This window comes from Pituophis catenifer, unplaced genomic scaffold, assembly GCF_029215685.1.
Source record: "Pituophis catenifer annectens isolate HBS135680 unplaced genomic scaffold, rPitCat1.0.hap2 SCAF_1, whole genome shotgun sequence".
Taxonomy (NCBI): domain Eukaryota; kingdom Metazoa; phylum Chordata; class Lepidosauria; order Squamata; family Colubridae; genus Pituophis; species Pituophis catenifer.
In genome coordinates this window covers 47,851,726-47,879,400 of record NW_027256881.1, presented here as the reverse complement: position 1 = coordinate 47,879,400, position 27,675 = coordinate 47,851,726, and the positions used below count along the sequence as shown (strand labels likewise).

Genomic DNA, 27,675 nt, shown 5'->3' with positions numbered 1-27,675 from the left:
GATAGCTTATTATGTAGCTTGTAATTGCTGAGGATAGAAAAAGCAGGTATCTTTAGTCATTGATTTTGAAGCTGATTTGTTAATGTACCAGATAGCAATCATGCTCAGATGAGCCAAAACAGTTGTTTTCAGATGATAAGATAGATACACAGCATTATACATTTGAGAGCATCACATATTAATCTATCTATGGATTTATATTAGTATGGATGTACTATGATAACATTATTATAATATAAAAAGTGGGTAGCCCAATACTGCAGTAGCAGAAACAGATGTTAAATTAAACTCTGCTTTAATTGCTGTTGATCCTCAATATCAGTTTTCCAGTGTATTAAGTTTTTTGATTCCATCCAGCATATGTTGCCCAAATCTTTCTCTGCTCTAATTCATCCATGTTTTTCCAACAGCTCCAGATGGCATGTTGCCTCCTAGGCTTTCATCTGCTACTCCAACCAGTCTTCAGGTTTTCTGGTCTATACCAGTTCGCAACAATGCTCCAGGCTTACCCAGATACCGACTCCAAATAAGACTTAAGAACTGCCCAGAAAATAATACAGAGTAAGTAGGTAAATCTCTGCTGTATTCTGAAGAGATGCAAACTGATGTGAGATGGTTTATCTCAAATGCATCACTTCTGTCCATACAGTATTCCCTTGTGATCTTGTATTTCCCATCTTAAAATATGTATTTATTTTTTTTTTGGCTTTAGGTTGTTTTCTAAACCAACAATTTATTTACATCACATACTGAAGAACCTGCAGCCATATACATCTTATGAGTTGAGGGTTATTGCCTGCAATGAATATGGTGATACATTCAGCAACTGGACTTTGATAGATACAGCAGAGGATAGTAAGTAGCTTGAAAAAGTACATGGTGCACTTTTGCAGGACATATAATGTAAAAGTCAATGTAACGGTCATAGCATTTATTACGATTACTGAAGCTATTACTATGCTTTTAGACTATGTAAGGCTGTATGTAGATTCTGGTCAAAGCCCTCTGTTTTTTAAAAGCATTCTCATTACAGGTGATATAAAGGTTAAAAGAACCTATCCTCTGGCTCCTATGTAATTTTTATTATATGTTTTTTAATATTGTCTTTTAAAACATTTTAATATTTCTATGCATTGGAAGAGAGGGAGAAAAACCTCAGGCCAGGGGTGAAATCCAGTAGGTTCTGACAGGTTCTGGAGAACCAGTAGCAGAAATTTTGAGTAGTTTGGAGAACCGGCAAATACCACCTCTGGCTAGCCCCAGAGTGGGGTGGAAATGGGAATTTTGAAGTATCTTTCCCCTGGAGTGGGGTGGGAATGGGGATTTTGCAGTATCCTTCCTCTGGAGTGGGATGGGAATGGAGATTTTGCAATATCCTTCCCCCAGGAGTGGGGAGGGAATGAAGATTTTGCAGTATCCTTCCCCTGGAGTGGGGTGGGAATGGTGGGAATGGAGATTTTGCAATATCCTTCCCCCAGGAGTGGGGAGGGAATGGGAATTTTGCAGTATCCTTCCCTGCCATGCCCACTAAGCCATGTCCACGAAGCCACACCATGCCCGCCAAGCCAAGCCCACAGAACCAATAGTAAAAAAATTTGGATTTCACCACTGCCTCAGACCAATAGATAAATAAGTGCACATCCTGGAAGGATATCATAACTTTTTTATGCATTCCTTATGCTGCAATCCTAAAAGGTTTATCAACCCTGTTAGCCTCATTCCCATTACTTGATTCTTCTAACTAAGGATGCTAAACACTAAATATTTGTCCTTCCGCATGCAATTTGTGCCATACTTCCAGGGAATGAATGACTCTATTTCACGAACTTCTCTCCAAGAGCAGCTTCACCACTTGAGAGCTCGATAGCAATGATAGATTTATATTGTGGTTACAATATATGCAAATGAGCCACCTGAAGCCTTTTTGTATGCTCCTCAATTCATTCCAGAGTTGTTGCTGATTTTAGCTGAATGTGTAAAAATTAAAATTACTAAGATTAGATGGAGATGGGATGTGGGGATGTGAAGGAAAGGTTCAAGTTATTCAAGGTTTAACCCAATTATCCCTTTCTAGATCTTAAATAATTACCATTATCCCAACCTCCATCCACAGAAAATCAGACTCAGTCACTTAAGACAACTGACTTGGGAGCGGCAGTCCCAAACTGACTCTTTGACTTACAGACAAGCAATTACAAATTTCTCCATTAGCGCCAGGATAGGCCAACTAAGATAGTTACCCCCAGTTTAAACACACACCACAATGGAATTCAGAAACAGGATTTGTGGGGCATTTTAGAAATGTAATAAATACAATGGATATTATAAACAGAAGAGCAAATCCATCAGTGAAATCTGTCGGGGACAACAGGACACTCTGTCTTTGTTTGTAGTACGTGTCTTGTGATCCACTCCTTCCAACCCTACATTGGGTTTTTAATATCTTTGTTACAAAAAGACAAGTAGAGTCTTTTTTTTCCTGATAATACCATTAATAGAAAAATGTCAGCCGAATATCAGCTTGTTATATAGCTCTTTAGAAAACAAACCAGGATTCTTTCAAAATTCATACTTGGATGGATTCTTAAATATTAAGTATTATTGTTAGATTTATTTAGTCAGTTAGCTAGTTTTTTTAACATAGAAGTGGCAATTGTCTGGAACTCATTTTATAGTCTATTAGTTACAAAGTTTGATTAAATTTACGATTCTGCTCTGGAAAGTTCACTAAACACCAGTCCCTTACAGATATGTTCTGCCTGACCTCTGAAAAGTATACAACTCTCATTACCTTTAAAATGCGGTAATCTATTTCTGTTGCCCACTGCATATATCAAGAAATTCTATGATTCTCATCGGGCCTGGCCATCAGAAGATAATTCTGCACTAGTAAGTAAATAAACACTTGTCTCTAGTCAGATGATTAGAAAAGATTAATGATAATTTTATACCTCCTTTTCTTAAATAGAGTCTGAACTTTTGAAGCAGACAAGCAAAATAGCCTCTCATAAAAGATAATTTCATTTGGCAAAATGAAACTACCTTCCAGTATTAATGTTATAATGAAATAGCCTGAGGAATCAATCAAAGGCATTAAGGGATATGCCCCTCCCCTTCCACCCCTCATCTGCTGTAGTTGGCTCTATAAACAATTCCTAATAAGTAACAGGAGTTTATTGTTTTATTTTCAGACCTGGCAGGAGAGTTTGTGTCACTGTCAGACTCTTGCAGGCTCTTATCCAATGACAACTGCATTGACAACACGTTCTATTCCACATTGATTTTACATTTAAGGACCTGATTGTGATATATAGAGATTTTAAGAATTCAGCTGAGAGGCTGACTTTTGCCTTTTATCATTCCATTAAAATTTTATAACCATCTTTTTCATGTCATTTCACCCATGAATTCTTACTTTAAAAAGTGATTGCTGCTACTGGGTGCGTACCTTTTTTTCATATTCAGAGCTTTTTATTATATTAGCAAACTACTCCAATTATAGTTAATAGTTGTGTTTTACATAATTGTGGTGACCCAGTCAGCCAAGCAGGATCACGCTAGATGATGGTGTCTTCACAGACAGAGACAGACTGCCAAAGTATCTATTCATCTAACAAAATCATGAGATAAAACTGTAATTCTTCATTTTCCAACAGGGCCAATTCCAAGTTCTCCAGAGTGTTGTTTGTCCTGGATACTCAGACTAGAGTTCAGTAACAGGTAGTTTGAAATCAGTACAAGAGTGAACCATCCACTTCATAGAACATCAGGCAGCCCATGACCTTTTGGGTCACCATTTCAGAGCTATTTCCTTACCTAAACCATGAAACTGAATGGCCATGGGTAGGCAAAAAAGCAGGGGGAGAGGAAGTGACTTCCAACTTCCTGTCAGCTTCCCCATTGACTTTCCTTGTAGGAAGCTGGCACAGAGCACTGGAAATGCCAATTAAATGACTGTGGCTGACATGGCAGGGTGACAGCACTGAAGTAGCCACAATTTTGCCAAATCCTGCGAAACCCATATTTCCAGATTTTGGACACATTCTGTAAATTAGCTCAATTGAGGTACCTTGGTTTAAAAATGGTTGTCCTATATGATGCACATTTTTCCCAATTGACAGTTACAAACAATCAAAAAGATACAATAGTTTGAGTAACATATAGTTAAGATCTCTACAAGCAACCAAGAAGGATAGTTCACTTCACCTGTTCCAGGAAAGAGTAGAAATTTCTGAACAGGACTTCTGGGTTTAATCTAAGATATACAGTACAGCCCTCAGGTTCTTACAGAGGACTATTCCAGCACCAAAATCACTCAGATGGGTTCTTTAAATGGGAAAAGCTCCCAGGCATAACAAGCTGGTCTTGTTAGACTTGATTCCTTGAAGTAGTATATTTGAAGTATCAGCCTGTCCAGTGGTGGGGTTCAAGTAATTTAACAACCGGTTCTCTCCCCTAATGATTTCTTCCAACAACCAGTTTGCCCAACTGTTCAGAAAGTTTACAACCGGTTCTCCCGAAGTGGTGCGAACTGGCTGAATCCCACCACTGAGCCTGTCCCTGAACAAATCATATAACATGCACACTCCTCCATTTTGCTATTCTTTAACTTTTTGCACAAAGATGTCTGAGGCAGAGTTCCCAGACTGGGTCTCTTATTCACAGTTGTCATCTTTGTAGACAACAGTCAGGAGCTGTGGGTGCTAAGACTTGCCTTTTCTGCATCTACTGTAATAAGTGTATCATCCTATTCCTCTTTCATGTATGAAAATGATTCCTAGGTCAAGGGTGTAACATGTTTGAATTAAGTTATCTTTTTTTAAGTGTTGCCATTTTAAAAAGAGAGCAGTACAAATGAATGTAAAAAGGTATCCTTTCCTTTTTAATGTTTTTTTTTTGGGGGGAGGGAGCGAGGCAAAGTTAAAAATTAAGTTAAGCCTCTGTTCTCATAAGTTATAGCAGATAATGTTAAAAGGGCTATGTCTAAACTCAACAGGGGTTTGTAATACAAGTTCATCTCATTATCCCAAATGTTATACCTATAATGCTAGCAGTAGGGATGAAAGCTTTATCTTACTTATCATAAGAGAAAACAAACTGCTTGGTTATTTTCTTCCTGCAGATAACCGCAGTCCAATTGTCCAGATAGATGCCTAATTAGTAAGTTGTTGACCAGCCCCTGTAGAAATGAATCTTGAAAGCTGAATTGCTTTAAGTTGACTTTCCAAAAATCATTATCACCTTCTGTACCTTAAATCTTAACAAGATATTTTCCTTTTTTAAAAAAAATTCAAAATGATTTAAATTTAGTTATCATTTTTGGAACTATGGAAATGAAAAAGAAACCTCATCCTAATACAAATATGAAGATCCAAATACTTTCTAAAACTTTCTGGAATAATTTTTAATATCACTTGTATATTTTAACCACCTTCTAATCAGTGGTGGGATTCAAGTAATTTAACAACCAGTTCTCTGCCCTAATGATTTCTTCCAACAACCAGTTTGCCAAACTGCTCAGAAAGTTAACAACCGGTTCTCCCGAAGTGGTGTGAACTGGCTGAATCCCACCACTGCTTCTAATATGTAACTTTGCAATTTATAGAACCACTCACCTAGAATCTGTCTTCACAGCAATTTCACAGAAATTTACATAGGGGTAATTGCTGTTATAAGCAAGATATGTACTGATTTATCAGGGGGGAAAAAGTAGATATTGATATAATACTTCATTACTAGCTTACTTTTCCCCTTCTTTCAATTGGCTGTAGAATGTAACTCAAGGTCTCTGGCACTATTGCCTTTGAAAATGTGAACATCTGATTCTATGAAACAAACAAATAAAAAGCCTTGAAAACTCTTTTAAATGATTACGGTACTCAAGAATATATTTTCAAAAGATTTTCAATAAAATGTAGTGTTAAAACAAAATCTCATAAACACCAAAGATGCTGTGGGCAGAATAGGTGGACATAGCATTCTTGATCCCTTGCAACGATTTATAGATTTCACAAGATGCTTTATAAGAATGCTAAATGTTCTGGAATTACAGCTGTTACTGATCAGTGATTGAGCCAGATTTGTGTTTTTGCACCATGTTCTTGCTTGTACCTAGAGAGCAGTAAAGCCTCAATATAATAAAAAGCACCTGCATTTTAAATGAAATTTCAATTGAAAAACTTAACAGCCCTTCAAATTGCAGAATTTAACGCAGCCCACTAAAGCTTAAATAACGTTTTGCCTCCACAGGCTGAGGGGTTTTGCATTCAAGGTGACTTGATTGTGTCGCATGGTGAAATTATTTACAATTAAGGGATTTCTCGAGGGGGGGCCGTTGCCGAGTATTTGCTGTTCCACGACACCTATGCGGGCATATGGTTCGTCTTTTTCAGTATTCATGGAAGCTCCTGAACCTTTATGATAATTGAATCTGTTAGAGTGCTGAGTGGAGCAAGCATAAAACCTGTTAACCTAAAGGTCAGATCTGTGCATTGTTTATTTATCAGTAGGTGAAAGAGCTAAATCGGCAGCTTCTGTCACAGACACAGTAAAAAATCACCTACAATATTAACAGGGAGTAGATAAATTGCAAAAAATGGATTAGAATGATAAACAGAAGAGAGAATAAATATTGCATAGGTAACAAGAAGCATAGGAATAGCTTTACTGGCCTATGAAACATGCAGGCTTGTTACAATGGTGTGTTGAAAGTAATTAAGAATGTGTTCTGAAAGAACAGCAGCAAAAGTTAAAAAAAAAAAGATTCTTGCCCAGTTTCATATATTTTCTTAAAATCATGAATTAATTCATTAAATTCATTAATTAATTCAGATGAGTCTATTTGGCCATGGAGTGGATATAGCAAGACAAGCTGTTTTTCCCTTTCACTTGTCCCCTCTGCTTATCTTCTCCCAAGGGTTTGGCTGCTCTTCTAATATAACTGGGGGAACAGAATGGGGAAGCAGAAGGGAAATTCTCTTGAGAGAAGTTCTTTCATATATTTTAGCCTAGTTCTGCACCTCCTTTTAGGTTTCCATAGAACAATGGATGGAAGAAAGGTGCTTTTGATATCAGAAATAATAGAGTAAGATCGTATGAATGTTAAAAGATCTGGGAAGTTTCCTGTTGCATCATACCAAACTTTCACTTAGGAAAGATGTTTCATTTATACTAGCCTTTAAGATCTCTAACCCTCAAAGTCAAACAAATAGTTCTTCTCTGACACTATTTTTCCATTGTAGTTCATGTTAGTAGCATACCAAAATTGAACACTGGAATTCCTGATCTTGTGCTTTATTTTAATTATGGGAGGAAGCATACTATATTGATTCTTAATTAGAAGGAGTCTGTATTCAGCAAAAGATTCTAATTGTTGGACGGGTCCTCTCACCCATGGGAGGCTTTTGATTCAGCAGACTTTTTTTCACTGAAGAAATGGGAGAGGAGTTGACATTCACCTACTTGTCACTTGTACCTTCAGTTCTCCATCTTTCCTTAAAATCTGGTCATGGGAGTTGGGAATTACAATGGAAAATCAGAATTGCTTTCTGCCAGTGGCAGTGTTCTGAGCAGAGTCCCTAAAGAATACATTCCACTAGCAGAATCCATAATGTATTCCTCTAAATCATTGTAAAAGTGGGCTAAATTAATACTCTGTAGAATCACTGACTATAATGGTTGAGTTAAGCCAGGATTAGCCATTGGGCTGGTTTATATACTGTTAAATCATAATGGATGGGTTCACCCATCATATTAAGCCCAAACTGAACAAATTGCATTATATTATAATGTTATTATAAAATGAGACCAATGGGATTCTCAATTCACCTGAGAACTAAATGATAGGTTTCAAAGAATAAATAGTTACATAATCTCTGTTCGCTATTGCATTCATTACAGTAAAGGGAACGTGTGGGTGGTTTCTCTCCATTGCTTATATTGTATTTAAGAAACAAAGGTATTTTCCAGTGAAAAAGTTTCATTTTTGCATTATATGGCTGCACATTAGGAGCAATGATCTTGTTCTCCCCTGCAACCCTTCTTCTGTTGTAGAACCAGGACCTATTGACCCACCACTAATCTTGGAAGTGAAATCCAGAGAAACAACCATTTCCTGGCAGCCTCCTTCAAGGCCAAATGGCATTGTCACCCACTACAACATCTATCAAAACAACCAGCTGCACGCTACTGTTCCAGGAGCTAGATCAAAATATGTTGCATCTTTCTTGCACCCATATACAGTTTACCAATTTCAAGTAGAAGGATGCACTTCCAAAGGGTGCTCTCTTTCCTCTGAGAGCCTACCTGTACAAACCCTTCCAGATGCACCTGAAGACATCCCTGCTCCAGAATTATACTCAGACACACCAACATCTGTGCTTGTGTCATGGCAATCTCCTCTTCATCCAAATGGACCAGTTGAAAACTTCACAATAGAGAGGAGAATAAAGGGAACAGAACAAGTGTCCACAGTAGCCTCTTTTCCTTCCAATTGTTCCAAGAGTTATCTAGACCAAAGTACTGGTCTTCGCCCTTGGAAAAAATATGAATACAGAATATTGGCAAGCACTTTTCAAGGTGGCATTAACAGCAGTTCTTGGGTAGAAGTCATCACCAGGCCCTCAAGACCTGAATACATCCAGGCTCCTAAGGTGCAAGCATTAGATCCATATACTGCCCAGGTTTGTTTAGCCTTATTTTTATTCTTCCCAATTACTAGAATGATTAAAAAAGGGGCTCAGAATTATGCGTGTCTAAGAAAAGGATGACTCTGAACACTGAATTGAATGACACCAAATTGGGTAGAGGAAAGAAGCTGGCAAAGGAAAGGCTGAATTGAAAATAAGCCAGATCAGGCCAGGGGTTGTTTCAAGAAAAATTATCACAGTCTCAAAAATTCTCCTTTGGGAAAGACAATCAGGCAATGAATTGTAATGCTGCTGATTTATTAATTCTCAAATCCCTCTTTCCTTCTGATCACATGTCCCAGAAAGATCACATATAGACACAAACTAGATAAATTATCATGAGGGGATATGGAAAAATGCATACATGTAAAGAAGATACAATACGCTGTTTCATTGTACATAACAAATTTACTCATAAATTAGATAAAAGGATTGGAAAATATTCAAGAAATTATACTCTACATGCTTTTTCTACCTTGTTTATTTCTTAATATTAATTAATTGGTGATTTCACATAGGCAACTTCTAGAGACTTCATTGGTTAATGTAGCTGCCATGCACTAAGCTCTTTCAACTTTGTTTGTTTCTGAAAATTTATATAGCCACCCAACTCACTCTCAGTGACTTCGGGCAGCTTACAAACATAAAAATATCATCTAAAAAACAATAAGCCATGGTGGCACAGTGGTTAGAATGCAGTATTGCAGGCTAATTCTGCCAACTGCCAGGAGTTCTATCCTCATTGGCTCAAGGTTGACTGAGCATTCCATCCTTCTGAAGTTGGTAAAATGAGGAGTGAGATTGTTAGGGGCAGTATGCTGACTCTGTAAATCACTTAGGGCTGTAAAGCAGTGTGAAGCAGTATATAAATCTAAGTGCTTTTGCTATTGTTATGAATAGCAATAACATCCAACCCCCCTTGGCAACAACAATTAATAAGCCACTTGATGGGCTCCACTGCACTCTGGTTTCTCCATTGGCACAAGTAGGTCTTCAGTGCCTTGCAAAGTTTCTGTGTGTCAAAGTGGGGGGCAATCTTATCTCTGTTGGGATGATATTCCATATTGAGGTAGCCAGATGTATCTCCTTAAGAGAGGGGACTCATAACATTTCTTGCCTCCTTACTCAGGTGGGTTGGGTAGCTGTGACTGGGAAAAGACAAAACTTCAAATAACCTGGTCCCAAACCATGCAGAGTTTTAAAACGAATAACCAGCACCTTGAATTGGACCCAGAAGCAAATTGGCAGCCAGTGCAGTTCTCACAGGAGAGATGACACATGTGCTCATCTAGTCTGCACAAAACTATATGTGCTGCTGCATTTCACACCACAACTGTTTTGTGTCGAGCAGCACATTACACGATAACTGACCTTCATCCACTGTTCTGCATCAGCCTGCAACCAAAGTAATCCAAATGACTTCTTGTTCCCATAGAAGTTTCATCTGTTATTCTGTTCAGACTAATTAGTTATTATCTCCATTGATTGTTCACATTTTCAAGTTTCCTGTGATACATTTTGATGGGTCTAGGATCAAAGTATGTCTCCTTGCATGTCAGAGGTTCACTGATATCTCACCCCATACTGATAAGTGACCTGACCCAGCATCTTCATGTAGATGTTAAGGAGCAAGGGAGAGAGAGAGAAATGGACCACATGAGAACAGCTGCTGGTCAACTTCTCCTTCCCTCACCATACTGACTAGAACTGTCTGCTTAGGAAGGAATGGAGCCACTGCAACTTCATAATCCTCATGTTTTCCCTTGAACTCACAGATAGTTTATAAAGATGCCAAGATTGATGTATTGAAGGCAGATGAAGGCTTACTTCTAACATCCAGACCCAGGTGCCATTCATCCACCAGAGCAATGTGGTTTTCATTCCATAATCTTAGCTAACCCTGGCTACAAGGAATTGGGATAATCCATTTCATCTTTAGCAGAAATCTCGCTACTTTTTCAAGAACTTTCCCTAGTTCATTAGCTATTGGGCAGATTAAAAGTTTTCATAAATTAAAAAAATAAATAAACTAAACTCCAGAAAGGTTCTATCTTGCACCTGGGAGCAATAGAGAAAACAGCTCTCTTGCATGTGACCCAAAAATCAGTCTTTTGATATTAAGAAGTATCTATAACAGCAACTTTCCTGGAAACACTGGTTCTTGGATTGGACAGTGCTGAGACAGGTAGTGCCTTAGATTTTTCTACTTAAAATTTTCAGTTTTCTGTTTCTCCAATTTTAGGTTTCTATTAAATTCAAGATGTCTTGACAGAGAATGCCCACTATATGATATTACTCTGGACATCATCGCCCTTGCTAGAATTTGATTCATCATCATATTGTAACTTTTCTTCATCAGCTCCCTTGCTGTACACTAAGGTCTCCTTAAATTCAACAGATTACTTTCCTGTTGTTTTAATTGTTATAATTTAATCCCAAATATAGTAAATTGAGTCTGTTTCTCTATTTTTACCATTTTAATCTATTTGATAGTATCTTAGATATTTGTGTTGTATTGTGCTTCAAGCTTCTTTCTCGTATGAAATATTTTAAATAGTACTGTGGGAATATTTAATTTTAACCAAGAAAATATATAGATGCTAAATATAGTTTTTGTTTTCATCTCTGATAAATCAATACATTAAGAAAACTGTTTTGGAGGACTGCCTCAGAAATTTTCAATTATTCATATCTTTCATTTGGGAATGAACTCTAGAGGACAGGATAACTACTATTGTTTTGGCTTACATACAAACTTCATTCAGGGGAAATTAGTGTAACTAAACAAGAGGGATTTTTGTAGCTTAGAAGTCTCTTTTGTGTAAATATACACATGCTTCCATGGATTCAGTCTTGTACTAGTGCCAAAAAAACATTGGTACAGTAGCTTGTTCACTGGAGCACAAAACAAAGGACGTTTGCGTAAGGATAGAGATTATCCACTAGAATCATTGACACTGTTACTGCTAAAATTGTTGTTGCTGTTTTAGGATATTTATTCCCTGTGTCAGTAGAATTGTGTATGTCAAGCACACACACACATACACACAGAATGCTCAGAAAGCATTGGAGAATATGAATTTAAACAGAAACAGAATTTAAACAGAATTTTTAAAAATGTAGTTTGACATATTAGCAAGCAATAATAGTTTTAAATGAGAAATGTCTTGAAACATCCTCTTAACTCTAAATCAGATTAACTAAATTTATGCTGCAATGGTAAATATTATGTTCAATCATTATGTCAGAATTCATTACAATACATATATACAGTAGAATATTTTCTCTGTCACTGGATGGAACTCTTAATAATTGGTTAGTGGTATGTGGCATTTGTACCTGGAGTACACACAGCTTTTCTTGAGATTGCGTGGTAGCCAGGTGCTTAGAAAAATTTGTGTTTAAATTAAGAAAACATTAAAGAGGCAGCAACAAGATGCAACACGTATCACTATCCTGTCACCATCTCTGTTGCAGAGGAAAAGTACTCACCAGATGTACAGAGTGGCAACAGCTTTGTACAGTTATATCGTGATTAATGAGTGTTTGAATAATTCAATATTCAGTTTAGTGTGAATTATAAATTGATACCAAGTCGTGTTTAATGCAACACAAAATTCAGTTAATTGCACAGTCGAGGCTAGTACATGTTCAGTTGCAGTTGAGATTTTAGATGCTGCTAATCTTCATGTGTCTAAAATGGAGAAAAGAAAGAGTCTGTCAGAGGAAAATAGTACCAGCTCAGAAATGAAGAATCTCATTATTACATTACAGGAAAAAAAATGATATAATTCAAGTCATGAATATGGTCTTAGCATCACTAAAATATGATGAGATGTTGGAAGTCTTGAATCTACAATAGACATGCAGGGGAAATAAAAGAAAAAGGTAAAGTTGCACCAGATCTTTGTGGTTGGCAAACATATACCAGTGATGCAAAATTGGAATTGAGCATCTTTTAAATGTATGGATTGAGGACTGCATCAATATTTCATAAATGTATATTAAAACATTTGTAGTTAAACATTTTCATTGCCTATTTCAATCAAGATAGAAGCAATTACCACATATTTCCATAGAAATATCACTTTCTTGTGTGTAAATTCACACTTTGAATAGTGCAAATTCAAATAATGCAACCATTTTGTGGGATTATCACACTAAGTGAGACATAGCTGAATTTATCATTCCAAATCAGTCTCCTGGAGAAGGAAGACCTCTTCACTGAAAGCTTTGGATCATAATCTACCATGCAGGTTGGTTGATAGTCATTTTTTGACTTCACAGCATTGATGAAATCCTGCTGGTTCTGTCTGGCTCAAGCGAGCCGGTAGTGCTGGCTGCATGTGGTTTGGTGAACCGGTAGTGATGGCAGCACAAGGCTCTGTCCACCCGTCCGGACATCATTACTTCTGGGTTTCTAACCCTCTGCGCATGTGCAAAGCCTTCTGTGCATGCGCAGATGGTCAAAAATCAGACGTGACGATGGCACGTGCACTTCTGAACCAGTAGTGAAGGTAAGTAGATTTCACCCCTGCTTCACAGTCTAGAGCACAGAGGCAGTACTTTTTTATAGTATTTTAATTATTGTTAATAGTTTCCCATTTGACAATTTGTCCCAAATTATCTCGTATTTTCTACCTATGATATTCAAACCCTTGTACCAATGTGAACCTTATTTTTAGAATCTCTGTGCAAAATAAATCGATTAGGCTGCCCTAGAACCTCCTCCTCACTGAAAAGGCTCCATAGTTATATAAGAAAGTTTCAATTTTGTTCAACCAAATCTAAGGCCCAAATTAAACCATGTAAAAACATGTGGGGCTTTCCTATACATAATCTTCCCTCTTGAATGAGGGAGACGTAGTGGTTGATTTAGAAAACAGTTTGCAGTGGTTTTACCTTGTTTATTAAAGTTCCCTAAAATACAAAGAGTGCTCCTCTTTCACAGTTAGTAGTCTCAGTTTTGTTGTTGTCCAAGGTAACAGTATACCTGCTTTACAGTCTAATACAAGGGTGTCAAACTTGCATCGTCATGGCGTATTGGGACTTTTTCCCACTTCACTAAACTCAGCGTGGGCATAGCCAGCGTGCGACGCATCTGGTCCACAGGCCGCATATTTGACAGCCCTGGTCTAATAGGTCAACAGAAATAAAGTCTACATAATGAAATGGAAAGGAAAAGAAGAAACTGCATAGTTGGATATATGCAGAGAAAAGCAGGTTGAAAATAAAAGGAAAATATCCTCTTTTATCTGCTTATAAACTTGTTAACACTATAGAGAATAAGGTCCTATGTATCCCTTAACATTTAAGTTAGAAAATTGCTTCAGTTTTAACAGAAGCTCTGTAGAAAAGCTATGGAGAAGAATGAAAATAATTTACAGAGCACTATTTTACAGAACTGCAAAAGCTTTATGACTTTCTAGTTCTGCTTAGAGGCTAAAATAAATGGGTCAGTTCTCTTATGCCACATGCTTGTCATGTTAATATCATCAATAAGAGGTCTTATAGGCAAAAGATAAATAAGCACTTGCTTGAGGGACAGGTCAATAAATACTTAAAATAGCTTCCTATTCTTGTAAGAAGAGTTGAGAAGTTTATTCTTTTATGAAAGTAAGGACATCAATTAATAGAAGTTTGTGATTGTCAAAGCAATCAGTCTCTAAACTTTGAGTACAAATCCTTATTTGAACTGGAATAGAATTTGATATAAAGAGTAACATAGTTTTGTTTTTTATGTAGTCATAATATCAATATGAATGATCCAATGCTGTGTAGAATTCACAAAACTTAGTACAGTTGTATCTCTAGACAACAGGTTCCTTTGGTTGAGGCTGAGCTTTTGACGGTTTGAAAAGAGCTGAAACCTTAAGACTATTGTACTTTTGTAAATATCTCACCAACCTACAATGTGAAGTTAGGATAGAGAGGCTTGTTGCAATTGCTAGCTTCTTTTTCAATGTTAGAATTTCCCATATCTTAGCATGTCTGGTAACACATTGGTAACATGTCCTGAGACTGCAGAAATTTTCTGATATGAAATGATTTTTGAGAGACAGTTCACAAAGACAGAGTTATATTATACAGTTTATTGTTGAAAAGAACAATCAGCAATGTTCTTGACTCTAAAAAAGATTGGACAATTCTAATATACTCTTGGTCTATAGAATTGTTAACACTGTGCTTTCTTTCATTAGAGTTATTTTCCTTGAATTGAAAGGTTTTGATTATGTTTACAAAAAAGTTTTCTAAGGTTATTGTTGTTCAATGGGAAATATAACTATTCTGTGATAGAAAACCTAAGGTGCTTTGATATTTAGATAGTGGAATGAAAGCTTCTTTAATCCAGGAGAATGTCTTCAGCATAGCAGGGACACCAAAATTGCAAGGGAGAGAGAACTTGAGACATTCCTTTGGTTAAGTAGAAATGCTTCCAGGACTAGGCCCAACAGTTCATGCTGCAATGTTGAATTGTTGGTCTAATAGAAGAGCAGGATGATAGTAGCCATAAAGGAGTAGAATCGACCGTGTTGTATCTAGTATCAATCTGAGAGTGGTCCAGAAGGATGATACTACAAGTAACTCTGCAAATGTTTTGTTTTATTGGGTTTGTGCAGTAGTCACTTTTTCTTACCTTTTCAATGCAGTCGCAGTAGTTTTCTTAGTGATGGGATTCAACCAGTTTGCATCACTTTGGGAGAACCGGTTGCTAACTTTCTGAGCAGTTTGGTGAACTGGTTGTTGGAAGAAATCATTAGGGCAGAGAACTGATTGTTAAATTACTTGAATCCCACCACTGAGTTTTCTCCACATTAATAATGAAATAGTTTTTGTGCCAATTCCATAACTAGTTCTCCTGGCTTGTAAGTACTTGTTCTTTGATAGAAATGAAACAGCTACTTAATCAGATCTTGGGCATCTGCCCTAGAAACGTGAAATGGCTGCAAGAAATTCAAGCAGCCTGATTAATTAAACTTTGCTTTAAATGACTCCTATAGGAATTGACTGAAACAGGTGGCTTAATAGAAAAAAGTCTTAGTGGCTTAATAGAAAAAGTGTTAAAGACTTTTCGTACATCATAAATATAACTTCCACGCTAAGTGTAGAAAAATTGAAAAGCGGTGGATCACGCAGAGCCTTAGCCAATCATTATCATACCTTCTAAAATAATAGGAACTGACATCAGAAAGATGTCGCCAAAGCCCATGAGGATGAGATAAAACAAAAAAACACCCCCAAATCTTGAGTGTAGTCGCTCATTACCCTAAGAGACTGAAAAAAATATCTGAAATATTGTTGCATATGGTCTACCAATTTGGATATATCAAGAATAGTTTGAAGTCATATCCAAGTTGTGGGTAAATCTCTATGACTGAAGGATTACTTTTCAGAGGAAATGTCATTTCTAAAAAAACAACAAGAAAAGTAAAAATAATACAATGCGTACAATACAATACATAATTTTTTATCTGGTATTATCCTATTGTCATGATGTGATAAGAATAGTGGGGAAAAGAAGCAAAACACTTTTTTAGTAGAGAAGAAAGATAAGAACAGAGGTCTTCAAACTTGGCAGCTTTAAGACTTGGCAGCTATGCTGGCTGGAGAATTCTGGGAGTTGAAGTCCACAAGTCTTAGAGCTGCCAAGTTTGAAGACCTCTGGATTAGAGCTTTCTGCAGCACTGTTAGGGTAGCAGAATGGATTGCTTTGTTGACAGCCACATGGCACAACTCCGAAAGCAGCCACCTTTTTCTGAACAACCATAACTCAATGTGAATGCTTGGAAAATGGAAACCACCTCCAGAATCATACCACATGGCCCACATGACAAAGCTGCATTCTCCTTCCCTAAAGTGGTCCATGCAGCACAGCAGAAAGCTCCAGAGATCCAGTAGGGTATGGAGAGGAAGCCCAAGCCCTGCGGGGACTGAATGGGAGGGAAAAGGGCCATGGGGGAACCTGGTGGTGGTGGTGGGGAAAAGCCTGGAAAGACCCAGGGAAGGACTGCAGAAACCTGGGGGAGGAAAACAGGCACAAGGACTGAGGAGAGAACAGGAAAAACATGGGGTGTGTCAGGAGGTGGGCCTTTGGAGGCCCAGGACAGATGGCCTGGGCCTAAACTAGGCCTCCCAGAGCCTCAATTTCATTTTGATCTCAAAAGTAAATGCAAATATAATTTTTCTTTTGATCGTGAGCTTCTCCAGAGTTTATAGGCAAGTAAAATGGTATTTTATTGTATATTTTCTATGTCTGATAATCCAAGACATCCATAATTCAGAATAGGATGCCTTATCAGCAAAAGGATGCATTAAAGCTGTCCAGTATAAACCATCTTAAAGAACTCAATACTTGTGTGCAATACTTGTGTGCAATACTTTACCAAATGTCTGGACAATCTGTTTTTTATCTTTTCCTGCAATTAGATTGATATAAAAAAAATACTCCTAACTAAATGGCACACTTTGCAGGTGAACAGCTTGCCACCTAGATTGATTAAAAATGACTCTTTGACAGTCATCATTAGATTTTAATACCAGTGAAGAATGATGTTATAAGAAGGAAATCCAAAAGTATTTTGAAAAGGAAAAGACTTGACTATATTTTCTGATAGCAACAGCCAGAGCTCTGGAAGAAACATATTAGATGGAATATTTTCTGTTGCGTTTCCAGCCAACACGTAGATGACATTGTTTACATTGATAACCTTTAGTGGGATGAAGTAGTACAACCCTCCTAATCCTCCTTGATCTCTTAGTAGCGTTTGATATTATTGATCATGGTATCCTTCTGGCTGACTTGGGAAATTAGTTAGTAGCACTGTTTCCCAGTGTTTCTTCTCCTTTGTCCATGGTCAGTTCCGGTCATTGTTGGTTGATGGGGTGTGTGTGTGTGTGTGAGAGAGAGATTGAGATCCTAGTCCAAACAAGACTAGATTAGGGTTTAACATTCTCCTTTTTCTTATTTAACATCTATAGGTGTTCTAACACCTCAGAACACCTATCTTGACAGCTCTTCATTGCAAGTTGCAATGGTTACTAAATACTTTCTGGATGCAATTCAAGGTGCTGTTTATTATCTATAAAGCCCTTCATAGATTTCAAGTCCTGATTATTCATGGGATTGCCATTCTCTAATCCTTTCTGCTTCTTCAATAAGATCTGACAGGTTGTCCATGCCCTGGATCCTGTTGATTAAACTATGCCATTGCGTACAATCTTCTAGGCCTCATCTGGAATACCATTTTTCTCCAGGTCTTGCCCTTTGAAATATCATTCCCTGAAAGTTCATTTGACCCCTTTAGAAACTATTTTCAAACTAAGCTTTTCAAATAAGCCAAAGGTGATTTGTGATCTCACTTAACCCTTAATGGGGGGCTAGAATTTTCTTGTTTGTGTATTTTTCCCTACATACAAATGTTTCTGTATTTGTTGTATGTTCTTAAGATACTTTAAAATGTGTATGCTATGCCGAATATTTTTTTAAATTTGGTATCTGCATAAACCTAATAAAATGTTATGATTATCATGATTTTTATAATTTTTAGGATTAAAGTATAGTCATGACAAATCACATTAGGCTATGTAGAGTCCATGATGCTCTTGATTGTTTGCTTGTATAATTTCATTTCTCAACTACGTAACATTATCAGTGTCATGGGTTTTAAACTGACATATTATACTGCGTATAAACAGGCAGCAAAACCCATATTCCCATGCACTAATGTTACCTAGTTGGACAATAAAATGTCATTAAGTAAACTATCAAACTCAGAGAGTATCAAGAACTCCACAGTTCAACCCTGAGGTATAAATATTTTCTTCTATTGGAACATCAGGTTATGGACCATATATAATCTGAGATCTCATGATAAACATTTATGAATATTGGATTCATATTTGCTTGTATAAAACCTGAAAGTGAAATTGTCTTTATAAATAGCATGATGTTGTTAGAACTATTTTTTAAACCTTGTAAAATTCTTAATCTTTCATTCTAATCCATTTCTTATTGCTTTAGGTTTCCTGGGAGTCTCCTTCTATTTTAAATGGAGAAATGTTGAGCTATGAGATCCATATGCCGAACCCTCGAATCACTATAACTAACAATTTGACAACTTCAATGAGCCATGTAGTAACCAACCTGATCCCTTTCACAAATTACTCAGTCACCATAGAAGCTTGTACTGGAGGTGGAGATTACATTGGAGGGTGCACCAAGAGTCTACCAACATATATGGTTACACTTCCAACATTTCCCCAAAATATCAGTTCTGTGACTGTGACCCCAATTAATGAGTCAGTAATTACTGTGCATTGGCAACCACCATCTAAACCCAATGGACATCACATAAGGTAATGGAAAGAACAATATATCAGAGTTCACCAAAAACTGAACTTTGTACATAAATGTTATTTAATCAAAACAAATTAGACTATCTAGAACTGCCTGAAATTATTAGGACTTGACATAAACTCAGATTGAATTGGGACAATTCAAATTAGTTTTTGGTTCATTTGACAGGATGTCCTTCTCCCGTATGTCCTTTCCCAAACTGAAATCAGAAACAAAATTCTTCTTCCACCGTGCATTCCAAGTACCAAAGTACCAAAAAGAAGTTTAATTGTATTCTTGATTGACAGGTCTGCCCTCAAATGAGAGTGACCCTTATAATCAGACAACCATCAGTTATGCCAATCAAAATGGGAGAGGAGAGAGAGGAGGGGGCATAGAAATTGATATGGCACTCTTAATTTAAGCATTTATTTCCTGTTTTCCATCTTCCATCCATAGATAAGAAGTTTATGGCTTCTTATCTACCTGATTGGTTTAAGAACTTTATTTGCTTTTAGGGAAATATGAGTGACTTAATCTCTCATATTTATCCCTTCCCTCAATCCCTGACTGCATTCAGAAAGGATGCAACCTTTCCTTTTGCTGAAAAACCCATCAACTGATCTGCCTGAAATTTGCCACAGATACTCCCGGCTAGAAAATCCATTTTCACTATATATTCTGCCTTCAAAAGTTATATTTAATAGCATTAAATTTATATAATTTTAATAAAACATTGCACCCATTATTATTAAATTTAGCACATTTCATTTCTTAAAAGTATCTACTTTTCTTATAGATTCTGGTGAAAAATGTAAAATCCTATAGGCATTTAACACAAATTTTAAAGGTGTGTGGCTCAAGCCCTCCTTCCCTCCATAACTACAGTACTTTATGAAATTCAGATCACTTTTTAAAACTTCCTTTTGAAATTTATGCTGTCCTTATAAAAAGAAGATTAGAGCCATTTACTATTTTCCCACTTTAAATAATGGGAATGTATACTCCATTTTCATCCAATTTATGCTTCAAAGAATGGGATTTCTCAGAGTGAATCAAAATGGCCTCTATTTCTGAAGCCTGGAACCATACTTAACATGGGTTGGACAATTCTATTATCAACCTAAAATTATTCAGATGTAAGAAAGAATTCTGAATTAGTTTACATAACCAGCAAATTACTAAAGACTAATTATTAGGAATTCCTTCTGGGCTCTCCTATAAAATATACTACAGTATATGCATTTAATGTACATTGGTGAGAGGATTAAGGTAATATTAACTTGGAAGAGCCTTGGTAGTATAGTGATCTAAAGCACCCTGTTATTAAGACCAGCTGCCTGCAATTACTGCAGGTTCGCATCTCGCCAGGCTCAAGGTTGACTCAGCCTTCCATCCTTTCTAAGGTAGGTAAATTGAGGACCCAGTTGTGGGGGTAATAAGCTGACTTTGTATAAATATACAAAAGGATGAAGGCTATTGCTTAGCGCATTGTAAGCCGCCCTGAGTCTCCGGAGAAGGGCGGCATATAAATCAAATTTAAAAAAAAAAACTTGTACAAACAAATTTTTTCTTCTTCATGATCTCTTAGCATGGCATAGGGATTAAGAAGTTGGATTATAAATAAGAAGATATTGATTCATATTATTTTTTAGATATTGAAGCTCACTTTTGGCCAAGCATGTATTCTCAATCCTACACTGCTCCTAGAGTATAAAGATAACATAGGATAAAAGAAAGGATAAAAGAAAGATGATCCCATCTAAGGTGTTTTGAGCTCATGGAGGGAGGCCAGCTTGTAACATTGTCAAACAAATAATGAACTGGAATAACTATTTTGGCAGAATGGGATGCCAGGAGAAATTAATAGAGCTTCCCCACCCCCCATCCCCAGAGAGACTATTTCTTCATCAAATTCCTTGTGTGTCTAATCACACTTGGTCAATAAAGCTATTCCTATTCTGTTCTGTTCTGTTCTAAATTATTTGGGTATATTGAAAATGTGATGATTAGGTGATAAACTGAAAATACTGAAGAGGTTATGTTGGAGAGACAACAGGATATTTGACTGGTATTACATTTTCAATTTTCCCTAGTGAGTATCTGAGGAATTAAAGATTTCTTACAAAAAGAAACAAATACTGTATAAAATATTTGGAAATTTGAGAGAGTGGTTTTCTTTTCTTCTGTTCATTCCAACCAAATCACTTTAAACCCAATCTACTTGTATATATTAGTTAACCTAAGATGAATAATATGTACAGCTATAACAAAAGTACATTTTTGTGAATTGCTATCCATGCTTCAGTACACATGGAAATGTCAAAAGGAAAAGATGCAAATGAACTAAAGGAATTAAAAGTACAGTAATGTTGCGCCTCTCAGATTGGGATACTCCTCAGAATATAATTCTTCTAAGGAATCTTCAATTGATAAATTTGGCAAACTGTTCTGAAGGCTGTCATTAAAAATATATCTTAGGACATTGTCTTAACTAAAATATATATTCATAGTATCTAAAAGTTGAGGTTCTTCACATGGCAACTATTTTGTGTTCAAAATGGGTCTTAAAATATCTTGGGAGCAAAGGTCATGATGATGTATTGTTTCTCCCAGGAACCTTGATTCCATTTTTTAAAAAAAGTTGCCTGGGATTGTGCATCTTTTCTCTAAGCCAGGGGTGGGGAACTATGGCCTCTTTATGACTAGTGGACTTCAACTCTCAGAATTCCTGAGCCGGTATTGCTGAGCATGGCTGGCTCAGGAATTCTGGGAGTTGAAGACCACTGGTCATACCTACCTACCTGCTCTAAGCAGTGTCTCTTGGAAAGATAATTTGTGCTGTTCCTCCCAAAGATAGATAGTATGTACTGTTCCTCCCAAAGTCATAAGTAGCCAAATGGGCTTGACAGCTGGAATTTATAGCTACTTGAAGCAACTTTGTTTTCTTTTCTTTGTTTCTTTTCTTTTTAAAAGGAGAGAAACTTCATGGAGAAAAAGTCTCTTGCTTGATAAATACTTTTTCAAAAGTAAGGAATTTTTAAACTCAAGTATAGAATATGGAAATGTTAAGGAGATTAACATTTGGTCTGCTTTAGAGCAGACCTAATTATGAACCTATGCAAATCATTCAGATTTGAATTAGATTGATCCTTCCATCTCAAAGTAGACTGAGTCCTAAAATTGTGTTATTTGATTAAATCAGAATTCTGGAGAAAATTTTATTTCCTACATTTTATTTGCTGTTCCTAATAATTTTCTGTTTTGCTGGGGCCATTGAATGTGTTGAGGCCTTATTGGTTTTCTTTCTTTTCAGATAAACATACCATACATGCACACACATCTATAAACTTTTAGCTTCTTGAGTCTGTTGAAGCTACTTTCTTGTTCATTGGAAGTGTCATTTTAATGGCACAAGTCTTAGCTTCTGAACAATAGTCACCCAAGGAAAAATTGATTGTAGGGCAAAGAGAATCCTGATACATTTACAAATAAATTGAGGAAAAGCAGTTTTCTAAAAAAGCAACTGATATAAAGACTGATTATCATAATCTCCTGACCTAGTTATTATTTCACAGCTTTCAAGAGTAAATATTTATTATTAAACCAAATCAAATCAGGGTAGTTACATAGCAAATAAAGTTTATGCTAGGAAGAGAACTCGTTAAGTTTTCATACAGTTTCTCTTTCTTAACTTTTTTTCTATATAAAGCAAATTTGCCTGTTCAAGCTGCTGTCAAATTACCCTAAAAAGGTATGCAAACATTTCATCAAACACTCTATTACATACTCAGATAATTTTTCCTTAATAAAAGAACTGCTAAAAAAACCTCATCCATTCTGAAACTAATTACATAAGTTATGGAAAGTGTCAAATTCTAAAATATTAAAAAACAAGATTACAGCTGTAAAAAGAAAACAATGTGTGACTTTTAAAAGCAACCTTTTTTTGTCATAACATTAGTTAAAATAATCCCACCATTCTGCTTGTCTTTTGTGTTAGATATGAGCTCCTGAGACGTAAAATCCAGCAGCCACTTGCATCAAATCCCCCTGAAGATTTAAATCTCTGGGACAATATTTACTCAGGAACTCAGTGGTTTTATGAAGATAAGGGTCTTAGCAGGTAAGATTACTAAAACTATAAAAACAAATGCTGGCATTTTGTATAGCCCATATTTAATAGTTCAAAGCGTTCCTTGCATCTCCGTGTTGCAAACATGTTAATTATGTAATGAAATATTTTCTGTCATCTCCTTTGGCATGAGCCTTTATTAACACTCTTTTGTTTGGTTTGGTTACCTACTCTTCTCCTCTGTGCAATTTTGTTTTGCTTTTTTTTAAAAAAAAATGCTCAGGAAAGTAAGAAGTGAACTACTGGAATATTGAGTGAGTGGTTTTACTTATTTCATTAAAGTCCACAGCATCCAGCATCCTTCCAATTCTATTATATTGCTAGCTTATTCATGGGTTTGAGAAATATTTATGGAGGAGATTTGGAGTATAGATCTGTGATGTGTTGACCTAGGACTCTTTTAATTGTGGCTTTTTCTTAAGAGGACATTTTTGTTTAAATAAAGCAATATCTAGGGCTTTATTGTCCTTATTTCTTTACAAACCTTCCTCCACTTGCCTGTCTTTGTCCTATTCTAAAGATGTCCCATTCTATAACAAATCATCAACCCCAACCTATCATTATATCCTTCTGTTGGTCTCTTGGACATCTGGCCCTATCATGCATAACCAGAAAATCTTCATTTAGTCAAAAATATGTTAAGTTTCTTTCACGCCTTGGAGCATAGTATTGGAGTCTGTATTTATGGTAGGAATGTTTAAACCTGTAGGCTGGGTTCATGTATTTTACTAAACAACTGTTTGTTTAATCATTGTTCATTGAATAAACCACATTTCCAATCCTTAAAAAAATGATTTACACATTATAAAAACTGGTTTCACATATTACTAAGCCAATAAATGTGGCAATAAATACTCTAACTTACACATTGACAAAAAAAAAATCAAAACACAAAATATAAGCTAAGTGGACATGATCTTGTAGATGACCCTCACTCTGTCAAGGACCTTGGAGTACTCATATCAAATGTTCTAAGTGCCAAAGCCCACTGTAACAACATAGCTAAAAAGACATTAAGGGCTGTAAACCTAATCTTGCGTAGCTTCTTCTCCAGTAATATTACACTACTAACCAGAGCATACAAAACATTTGCTAGACCAATTCTCGAATACAGCTCATCTGTCTGCATATCAGACATTAATACAATTGAGTGCGTCCAGAAATATTTCACAAGAAGAGTCCTCCAATCCTCTGCTCGCAACAAAATACCTTATGGCACCAGACTTGAAATTCTGGGTTTAGAAAATTTAGAACTACGCCACCTTCGGTATGACCTAAGTATAGCTCATAAAATCATCTGCTACAATGTCCTACCTGTCAATGACTACTTCAGCTTCAATCACAACAATACACGAGCACACAATAGATACAAACTTAAAGTGAACTGCTCCAAACTCAATTCAGAAAATATGACTTCAGTAACAGAGTTGTTAATGCCTGGAATGCACTACCAGACTTTGTGCTCTCATCCCAAAACCCCCAAAACTTTAACCTAAGATTGTCTACTGTTGACCTCACCCCATTCCTAAGAGGTCTGTAAGGGGCATGCATAAGAGCACCAGCATGCCTACCGTCCCTGTCCTAATGTTCCCTTTAATTGTATTCATTTTATGTATTCAATTCATGCTTATACTTATACATATTATCTTACTGTGTAAAAACAGTAATTGTCTATTCTGTGTTCCTTGACTGAATTCTATAAATTCTGTTGAATCTAAGCCTTTTGTAAAAAGATTTTCCAACAAACCAAACACAGTGGCTTGGATAACTGTCTTTTCCTTTTCTGGCACCATATCTCACAGAGAGGTTCATACATCATGTTAAGCTAGCTTTACTGTGGTTTGTTGCCAAATGCAGAAATATGGTCCTGAACTTTTCTTGTCTTATGAATTTCTTGTAATTGCCTTGCCTGAATGCAGGGCAAGAAATTTTTGCCAAATGCAGAAATATGGTCCTGAACTTTTCTTGTCTTATGAATTTCTTGTAATTGCCTTGCCTGAATATTGTTCTATGCAGGGCAAGAAATTTTTGAAAACCAGAGTTCAGGATACTTTTGAAGTATCTGGAGTTGGGAATAAAATTAATGAATCAGGATTTAACTTTGAAGTAAGTGGGAACTATGGAATAGGAATATGAAACTTACTTTGTCAACCTCCTACAAGGAAAATATTTATAAAATGGCCTATCGTTGGCATCTCCCCCTGGCAAGAATCACAAAAATGTTCCCAGGAGTTTCTCCGGCATGCTGGAAGTGTGGGAATGGTTGTGGGACGTACTACCACCAATGGTGGACGTGCCCCAAAGCAGGCAAATATTGGTCCAAGGTCCAACTGGATAGTGGAAATTACAGGATATAACATAGAGCTGAAACCAGAGATTTTTTTTATTAGGAATGAAACCAGACAAAATAACTAAGGAAAAATGGTACTTGATCCTCCACATCACTACTGCAGCTAGGATATTATACGCGCAAGAATGGAAAAATGAATTAATACCCACAGAAAATAAATTGATTTGGAAAATTACAGAATGCGCAGAGGCAGACCGGTTAACGAAATTACTTAGGAACCAAAAAGATTCTGATTATTACAAATGTTGGAATTTATGGTATAATTGGATGAAAGAAAAGAGAGGGAAATGAAATAGATTGTATTAGTGGTATAGGCGCAGATTTGTGTACGTTAGTTGCAATAACCTTATATGTATATATGTAAAGTATTGTATTTTTAAAAATGAAAATAAACTTTGTAAAAAAAAATTCTGGAAACAGTGAGAGCTATGTAGGCTACAAGAGAGAGAAAATGAAGAGAAAAGAACAAAAGTTAAATTGGATCATAAATTAAGCCTGCTTTTTTAAAAAAAATGGGCTTGTAATTGCCATAACTATCTTTGGACATAGTTACCAAAATTTGTAACTGAAAATCATTTTTGAACTCAAAAATTCACAATTTTTTGAGTCAAATAGCAGCTCTGCTGAATGTTTCTTCTAACCTACTTTTTGGTTAGAATCTGAAGTAAAGTCAACACTTAATGCTTCTAATTATTTTTCCTTTTTTTAATGATATAAATCATATCCTTTAGGAATACAACATATGCATATAAGCTGATGGTACATAATGAAGTAGGATATACATCAAGTGAAGAAGTGGTTGTTACAACATTAACAAGATTTTCAGAGAAAGGCACTAATGTTGCTGCAAAGCCTCTTAACTACACAGCTATAGAAGTGACATGGACCACTCCAAGTAAGTGTTCTTGATTATATCCATCATCTAACATTAAACAACTGGCTTTCAATTAGATACAAAGGTTATTGTTTCTCTTTGCTCAATGGCTGATTCTTCAGTGTCTGATTTTTAAAAAAGTTTTGCAAACTAGAGTGAGGTGAAAATTCTATTAGAGGATTGCATCGATAAAGCAGAGCTATGAATCCAGGAAGAACCCCAATTTATGAATATTTCTGCATGGAAAAGCATGATTCCATGTAGAACCAAATATGAAATATACCCATCATCAGAAAGTTTCTGACTTCAAAGCTATTTAATTTTGCTAGGATTGAGCCTAGATCAGGAGCCCCTAAATCTTTTGCCATCACACTTCACTTCAGTGTACAGCTGCTGTAAAAATCCAAAATGAACATAAATATACAAAGAAATTTTGGAAAGGTGGATTTATTGTAACAATGTACCTAAAAGGTTCTCCACATCTGCCCTGGACTCTTGTCTGCACTTCCCAAAAAATTTCCTGTACTCTGTCTGTACTTTACATTTTGGGAAACCCTGGCCTAGATCTATTCATCCCCATCCAGACCCTAACAGTTTTCTGGTAGTGATACAGAATTTTGACTACATCTCTTGTCTGACCTGGGGTTGAAATATATCAATATTGATCACACCTAACTTTATGTCAGCAGGAAACCTCATCCAAATGTCTCCCTTTCCCTCTCCCAATCTTGCTGTTGGTCATCCACAAAAGTGATCAATATAAACTCAGTTCCATAGCCAAGTCTATATAACTTATTTATATCTCTTTTCTAACCAATAGTAAAATTTATTCCATATCTTAAAATATTCTGAATCTTCTCTTTCCTTTATCATCATAGTTAATCTATTCATTTCTGCACAATCTAAAAAAAATTTAATTACTTCTCCCTCAAATGGTATATTCCCTTCTTTCCAATTTTGTGCATAAACAATCCTTGCTGCTGTTATTACATGTATAATCAAATACACATTATCTTTACTAATTTTCTCTGGTAAGATACCCAATAGGAATAGCTCCTTAAAAGGAAAAGGGGAGCTTAGTAGTTGCCACTCATTCTTCCTTCCACAGTTAGCATTAGGAACTTTCCCAGCAATTTATTTCTCTTATCATTGTTCCTCTTGTTGGGATCATAATATACTGAAGAAGGGGAAACCATATATTAAAGAAAACTTCACTCTTCTTTGGGGGAATTGAACCATGTGTATAAATATATGTGCTACAGTCTATTAAGAATGCAAGAAGAACCATTTCTT

General features: G+C 36.2%; 1 protein-coding gene across 1 annotated transcript in view; it reads left to right on the top strand.

The window, feature by feature from the left end:
- The window catches only part of USH2A (usherin), a 474,981-nt gene that overhangs the window by 300,587 nt on the left and 146,719 nt on the right, over positions 1 to 27,675 (top strand). The window contains exons 38-43 of the mRNA XM_070957393.1: positions 411 to 561; positions 713 to 855; positions 8,053 to 8,681; positions 18,709 to 19,043; positions 23,027 to 23,149; positions 26,240 to 26,400. Of these exons, the coding sequence (XP_070813494.1) occupies positions 411 to 561; positions 713 to 855; positions 8,053 to 8,681; positions 18,709 to 19,043; positions 23,027 to 23,149; positions 26,240 to 26,400 (1,542 nt within the window). The remainder of the gene's footprint in view (positions 1 to 410; positions 562 to 712; positions 856 to 8,052; positions 8,682 to 18,708; positions 19,044 to 23,026; positions 23,150 to 26,239; positions 26,401 to 27,675) is intronic.